The sequence below is a fragment of the Gossypium hirsutum genome, chromosome D01 (genome assembly GCF_007990345.1).
Source record: "Gossypium hirsutum isolate 1008001.06 chromosome D01, Gossypium_hirsutum_v2.1, whole genome shotgun sequence".
NCBI classification, from domain to species: Eukaryota; Viridiplantae; Streptophyta; class Magnoliopsida; order Malvales; family Malvaceae; genus Gossypium; species Gossypium hirsutum.
Window position 1 is genome coordinate 40,616,428 of NC_053437.1, and position 8,311 is coordinate 40,624,738.

Genomic DNA, 8,311 nt, shown 5'->3' on the forward strand with positions numbered 1-8,311 from the left:
TGAAAACTACGAAAGATTTTCTGGGTCATTTCGGTGGCCAATGTAGCTTTTCGAATTCGGCCATAACGACTGCGCTAGGTTCTGGGTTTTATAATGTTGTATTCTTTTAATTTTTCCAGAGTATGTCTTAATACTAAATGCAAGTCAGTTGGATTGCGAAGTGCAGTTTCATGCAACCCATGAATGTTTGTGACCCCTAACATGCATGCGAACCCTTAAAAGTGATAATCTTACTATTTAGGGAACCCTATAAAATGTATGAGAACCCTTGCATGAACACCTCCTTTTGTTGCGATGCTTATTTTTATGCGAATACATGATGTTAGTTTATATGTGGACTTAGGTAGTATGCGAACCTCTGATATTTTGCAAACTCATTTTATTATGCGAACTCATGTATTATGTTGCTATGCGAACCTATGTTGTTTTGTGAACCTTAATAATAACTTCTATGTACTTGTATTTATGTTTGAGTATGAATACCCTAAAATTCCCTATTTATTTATTTCATGCAAAACCTTAAGTTTCACCTTTTAGGTGACATACGAATCCTTCTTGTGTTTATTTTTGTAAGCTCGCATGTTTTACATTCTATGCATGATTTAATTTTGTTGCTATGTTATAACTTAGCACATTATATGTTATATATTCGTGGTGTGTTGGAGATTAGATTAGGAGTCAATGGAAAGTCACTTCAGTGGCTAATGTAACTCGTTAGATTCGGGTCGAACCAATTTGGTCAGGTTTTGGGTGTTACACATTTCATGAGGAGTATTAAGTGTTAATCTTATTTAATGAATTTTCAATGAGCATATCTGTTATTTGTAGTGCTTGGCATAATCTATTCGCCAAAGGGGAGTTATACTCAGTAGGCATATAGACATACTGGTCAACCGATATGTCTAGGATGATAGAGTATGTGATGGTAGCTTCTGTGTTCCATTTAGGTGAAGTATTTGTTCTTGTTAATGAAATCTCTAGGAAAGTAGTTGTGAACTATACTCGAAAAATAATAGAATCCATTAGGGATAGGTATTCGCCATTATTGTATGTAAGAGTGTTTATGCCCAAATGTCTCTTTGAGAAACCTATTATCTTATCATTATTTAAATCTATATTTTGAGTTATCCTAGCTGTTCGAATCTGAGTAGAAGGTTGAACATGTTTAGCTCTAGAGCTCACTAAGTTTTTTTGAACTTACCCCCTTTCTTTCCCTTTTCTAGGGATTATTACAACGTTGAAGGCTCATGGAAGGGACTTAGCCAAAAGATAGTGGCCTCTGTTATGAGCCTCGCATATATTTTTCTTGTAACATGCATATTCTTTCACTTTGGGCGGGTGGCGTGTAGCTCTGTTTTGTAACCATCATTTGTAATAATTTACATCATTTACCAAATCACCATTTTAAGAGAATGTTTATGTACTCTTGAAGTATAGGTTAAACCTTTGTGAATTATGGTTTACGAAATAACCTTTTAGTCGTATACGCCAAACTGGTTTAAATGATATTTAACTGCCAGTGATGCACTTGAAACTTTTGTGTAGGGAAATAACTCATCTTGCATTTTATATAAACCTGTTGACTTTTTATAAGGCTTCCGCCGAAAGGTCATTTTCAATTTTGTTTTATATTATATGGTGTATCCCTAATTTAATTTTTTTTCATTTAAAATTTTGGGTTAATGCCCTAGTTCATTAAGTATACACCAAAACCTAAAAAAAGTATGAACCAAGTTTAAGCCTGCTTTCAGTGTAACACCTTAGTTCGCTAGTGGGGATTGAGATGTTACAAAAAGTATGATATAGTGTTGTAAATGTGAAATTGAATCAGTATGGTTATGTGATATGTTATTATATTTGAGAATTGATTTTTTGGTTGATGAAATTTAGAAACTATTACCATATTAATTGTTCGGGTAGAATCGAATATAGTTGGCATGCCATAGGATAGGAAGAGTTTAGGGTTATACAACACTAGGCACCCAATTTATCGGTTATACCAACCAATGCTAGGCACATCTATTTTTCGATTTTACCGACCAGAGCAAGGCCAACTTATTTTTTTCTAATTTATTCGACAAGCATGGGGTGTTAAATTGGTCTGTTGGTTGGATCCGTGTATCAATTAAAGTCTGAGTCAGTTAATAGGGACATGTATATTGCAAATGGAATAAATGATATTTAGATTGAATTGATATGATGATCGGATGATACATATACATATTGAGAATCAGTTATACAAGCCTGAGGGGCTAATGTGAAAACATGACAAATAAATGAATGTGATTCATAACTCGTATTTTGAAACCAAGTAATGATTAGCATTAAATTGACAGTAAATTGACATTCAATATCTATTTGGTAAAAATATGAGTTGATATGAAATGGGAATAAAGTTCATATGGTTTAATATGAATTAGATTAAGAAATTCAAATTATGAAATGAAAATAATGTTTGGCATTAATTTGAAATGGGTTGTATTGTAGGTAAGTAGATTGTATGATATGATTAAGATAGTGAATTGATTAAATGATTATTGGTTTTGTGAATGGTAATGGAATGTTGAATAACTGAATTGAAATGTTATATGATTGAGATACTATATGGCACGATAAATGTTAAACTCACCTTTTTTTTATTTGATTTTCCATGATAAGCAAACTTTACCAAGCTAAGTAGCATGTAGTGTATATTTATAACTTGAAGTAAGTTACTTGGTTTAATACATGTGAACTTACTAAGACTTGTATATACTTACCTCGTTTATTTTTACCTTTCCCTATGAATTGCTAGATTGTGGAACACGTTAAGCAGATCATCCGAAGTTCACACTATCTCAGTATTGATTCAGTAGTCTTTCTATTGTTTAAAACTTGGTTTTGTGGCATGTATATAGGCGATTCATTTTTGGTCAATCTTTAATGTTGGTACTTTGGTTCATAACTGTAGTTTATGTTTTGAATGGTTATATGTCATGTACATAGGTTATTTTGGGATTATGTGGAAAATGTTGTAATGTGATTTATATGGTCTATATGTTATGTGTTCTTCAAGGTTATTTAGCATGTTTTATGGAATGGATAGTTTAAACATGCCTTTGGATGTGTGCTTATCATTGAACCATGAAAAAAAAATTATGAAATGGTAATGTTTTCATGAATGGTTGCTTATTAGTTATATGATATGCCTTGAATCATGAATGGATGAATCGAAATTGAGGTTTAGATGAACTTTACATGTTATAAGTTTAATTGTTTGCTTGTGACATATATGGTCAATATTGGTTCATATTAAAGCATATTTTTTGTTGATAGAAATGTAAATTTTGGTAGGTATTTATGGTAAAATGCACAATGATGCTTGTTTATGCTTGTATGAATAGTTAAGTTGTATGTTTACTATTTGGATGAGATAATAACATAATGGAATATTGGTTAGGCACTATTAGGATGTATTATGTCATGTTTTGAATTGAGTTTATGAAGTGATTTAGGCATGATAAAATGCACCTAAACTTGTGTTTCTATAATGTGTAAATTTTTGGATTACATCATTTGAAAAATGGTCATTTTGATGTTACATGGTCTGCCGCACGGCCGTGTATCATACATTGTTGGTTGACATGACCATGTGCCATTGATAAATTAGATACATGATTATTGACACGGTTTCAGTCTCTCACACGACCATGTGAATGTTTGCAATGTTTTACAATTAGGTCTACATAGCCACAGTTACTTACATGGCCTGGCAACATGACCGTGTGACCCTACAATACGGCCTCAGCTTGTCACACGGCCTAACCACACGACCATGTGACCTTTATTTTTCATTTTATCCATATTTTTCTGAAATATTTCAAATTAGTCCTTACTTAGTTTTCAATTGTCTTTAGAGCTTTCATAAGCTTGATTTAATCCCGATTTAGTATGAATAACATGTTTTGAATGATTGATTGATGATTAATGATTGTTTAAAGAAATTTTGAAATGAAATAATATGATTCTATTCTATTATTTACTATAGCATCTTGTAACCCAAATCCGATGACGAAAATGGGTGAGGAGAGTTATAGAGAAATTGGGTTTTAAGTCATATACTGCACAATATTGTTGCGAGATTAAAGAAAGGCTAGAGAAAACTAGGGATTTGAATTTTTCAAAGATAAAAATTGGGGATTTATCCTATATAACTGAGACAGAAGATGCGGAGATTTAAAAGATAAAAATAATATTTTTAAATTTTTTTGGGTTAATTTTATATTCTCATTTTTTAAATCAGATTAACCTATTTTCCTTCCTTTTTTTATTAGATTTTAGATGAATAGTGATTTATAAAAGGGGGAAAGAAAAGCCATGTCCCTCTATTTTTCTTTCCTCCATATTTTCTGTTATATCAAAGCATCCACTAAACTCGTTTTCCTTCCGAATTTTTACGTCATTTCATTTTTTCAGTTTTTTATTGAACCAAGCAAAGCTTCAAGGCCCAAATAGAAACCTACCTAAATAAAACAGGTGTTTATAAAGTTGAAGCTCTCTAAAAGATAGAACAAGATTTGTACAGTGATATAAAATAAAGTACTAATGTCTACGTACAAGAAAAATGTAAAAAAATTTAAGCTCTCTTTATTCTCACTAAATTCTTGCTTAGATATGTGTCTATATTTTCTTTTAGTATTTTTGAGGTGTATTTATATCAAGAAATTGATTTCTAGGACGCCATTGGAGATGAAAAATGATTGTTTGAAGTATAAAAATCTTGATTTATAGCAGTGTAGAAAAACTAATTGTTAGGCACAAGGGATCGATCCTAGAATAGATCCTCTACCCTTGTAGAAATGCAAGTTAGCTACTTACTTTGGGAGATCGATCCTATGCCAGGAGGATCAATCCAGTGTCTCCAAAATGTTAAAAGAATTTGAAACACTTCAAAATCATTTTAGATAAATATTTTATACATAATAGATCTTTTTAATAAAGTGTTTTTATGATTTTAATTCAGCCCTTAAAAATCGTAAGGGCAAATTTGCTAGGCTAAGTAATCCTGATTTTTATTTCGATTAGCGACTCTCTCATTGTTACATGCAAAATGCAGCAAAAGCTTCATATATAAGCATGTTTCTCCTTTTGCTTTTTCTCTTTACAGTAATTGCCTTAATTTGAATCTACCCTACTTTTTGCTTTGCATCTCAAATACAAGATGGAGTTCGAAATAAAAGGTTAAATTTGCGTGAGTAGTCTCTTTTGATTTTCTTTACATATATATATATATTCTGTTTTGCTTTGATTGGCGCGATATATTGGAATCTCATCCTCTGCATGTTTACAAGTTTGAATGGACCCAAAGACCAAAACAGTCCCAAAAGAATCAAGAGAAAAAGACTAACACCCAAAGATATATGTAAAACAACTTTTCCTTTTTGGAGCTTTAACACCTTTAATTGGTGGATGCACTTTAGTTTTGGAACTCATGCCCACCTTTTCTAGAATAAAACTCAAATAGGCTAAATAAACAAAACCAGCCCAAGCTAGAGCCGAAGAATCGCTGCTTGCACAGGTTGATCCATGACAGATTTTTGGTACTTGTCCTCTCATACATGCATATTTGCTAGCAACATATTTCCCCACTTCCACATCCCATCAACTCTTCCTCAGTCCTACTAACCCCCCCCCTCTCTCATATATATATAATTTATATTCAATACTTTGTTGACAACACAATGATACCTGTTAAAAATTTAATTATTTGTACTCAATTTTTAAAGGTTTTCATAAAGTGTTAAAGAGTTTTTAATGAGGTATGCTTGCGTTATTAAAAGAAATCATATATAGGATTATACACTGTTTGTGTATTGAATAGTATTAATCCATACATGAGTGTATATATATCAATTCCTTGATTTATTGTATCTTTAAAAAATTACTCTAATGGATACTCTTAATTAGATTGATAATTGAATGATTTTAAAATTGCAGTATCTTATATAAACTTCTTTTTTTATCTCTTCAAAAAAAGATGTAGCAACCAATTAATAAAATATTGCCTTTTATGAAACACTTAAAAAGTAGATACAAAAGGATTTACTAGATGCTTTTGATGAGCATATTTTGTAGTATGGAACAAGCTTCCATTTGTTTACTCCTCTACCACAGCCCCAGCACTTCACTCTCCACAATAAGTCTTTCTAGTAAAGAACATGCATGCATTGCAAGCTTAATTGGACATTTCAAATATATTTCAATATTAATTTTATAGTCCTACTCCTTCCCCCCCCCCCAAAAAAAAAATTACATACAAGATATACTGCATAAAATATGCTGGCTTTTGTGGTCACTCATCATCGGTCTTTTAGCACTTTGGCTGATTTGAAACTTCCCAAACCCATACTTTGATGCCTAGACTTGTCCCGGCGGTCGTCCCGAGTTGCCAGCTCGCCTGTCAAAAAGAGCAAAAGATCATTCAAAAAGATAAAGAAGCATTCAAGTGGCAACTTCTCTAGTGAAAAAGAAACATGCTACTTTAAAAATTTTGTACGCAATAGACTTGAGTTTAAATTTCAGCATTACAATTCATTCCTTTACTTCCATGTTAGAGTCTTTCGACCTCTTATATATATTATAAATATATATATTACTATATTATACGCTTGTTCAGCCTTTAGTTCTATTGATTTGCTAATCAGATAGTTTGCTTTGTGATACTACAAAAGAAAAAGAACAGGGCTTATTGCAGATTTCTATTACTATAAAAGAAAAAGAAAAGTACCATGATATAAAGTTTATTAATTAGGTAAAGACTTTGTAAATGCTTCATGCTATTCATAACTAGCACTGGACAAGCAAAGATTAAGAGACGGAAAAAAGGGGAAGGTTGGAGATTAAAGCATACCGGAGGAAATGTACACTAAGATTCAATGTAACAGTCAATTATAATGTGTATCCATATAAATATATACACATATACATATGCATATGAATATGAATATGATCTCAAGAAAAAATTAATAGATATTAATGTGTAGAATAAGTTCCCAAGATTATAAGAAAAATTAAAAATTAACTTTTTTCCTAAAAGTTAAGTTGTTTGTAAGTGGGATGGAAACCGGAGCTTGCAAAATTAGAACTTAATTATTACTTCAAAAAAACTGAAAGGGAAAAAAATGAGTTTTGAGGAAAATACCAAAACTGAAAATTTCCTTACGAACTGTTAGAGAAAAAACTATATCCATGTAAACCATACTTGCTATTCAAATAAACTATAAAAATATTTAGGAAGCATTTGCTCACATCTAGTAATATACCATATAATCGATATAATATCTAATGTATAATTTAGTCCAAATGATAGTTGAATATGATTACCTGTTGTGAATAGGATCTGGTCCATTTGGAACTCTTCTTTTGCTCATGTAGTTGAGATCCTGCTTCGGATGCGCCACATTTGACTTTCCTTGACCTAATACCTTCACTTGCTCCTCCTCCTGCTGCACCTTTGCCGTCGTTGTCGATGACTGATGATCATCACTCGTTATTGTTGTCTTCTTTTCATTTCCTTCACTTTTTAGGAACCCAACTGATATACCCAAGATAAACCCCAAAACTATAAGTGTTCCAAACAGAGTTCTAAACAGCAAAGAACTACCTCCGCCCATGATTGATTGTTCGACTTATATCTAGGACATAAAGGATGGTGTAAAATAAACAAAAAGAAGAAAAGAAAGAGAAGTAAAGGGGGATTATTTAACGTTAAATGTTGATGGTCATCGCAATATGATTTGTAAGAGGAAGAAGGGATAAAAAGAGGGAGGGTGTTAAGGTGAGCTAGCTAGGCCTTGGGCGCACTTGAAGGATTTTTTTTCTTTTGTACTTTGATGGATGGTATTCTTTATAGAGGGCATGAAGGCTATAATCGAATCGTTGTTATTTTCTCGAAGATTTCGAACGTTTGCTTTGCTTTATACGGTGATATGTTTCTTTTGCTTTGAGTTTAGGTATTTTCATGCACTACTTAAATCGTAAATTGGCAAAAGACGATATTGCCTTACGTACGAGAATAACAAAGCATTATGTATAGTGCTTTATATAATCCATTGACGTTTGATATCTAAGTGTTATATTATAGGTTTAAATAATGATAAATTTAGCCACTACTGTTTATCTTCCTTTTTTAAGATTAGTTTTGGATCTAAAAATTGACATGATAATTAGTTAACGAAAGGTAAAAAAACATTCACTCATATGGTGCTCCCGAGTAGTTAATTGCTAATGCGAGATTATTTTATTTTTTATCTCATATTAACGAATAATTTTT

At 31.8% G+C, this 8,311-nt stretch overlaps 1 protein-coding gene across 1 annotated transcript; it reads right to left on the reverse strand.

The window, feature by feature from the left end:
- Positions 1-6,029: 6,029 nt before the first annotated feature.
- LOC107921403 (CLAVATA3/ESR (CLE)-related protein 25) lies at positions 6,030-8,028 on the reverse strand. The gene is made up of 2 exons (XM_016851256.2): positions 7,363-8,028; positions 6,030-6,436 (listed from the first exon to the last, which is right to left on the reverse strand). The coding sequence occupies exons 1-2, from the start codon at positions 7,650-7,652 to the stop codon at positions 6,397-6,399; spliced, it is 330 nt and encodes a 109-aa protein (XP_016706745.1). The 5' UTR covers positions 7,653-8,028; the 3' UTR covers positions 6,030-6,396.
- Positions 8,029-8,311: the final 283 nt, after the last annotated feature.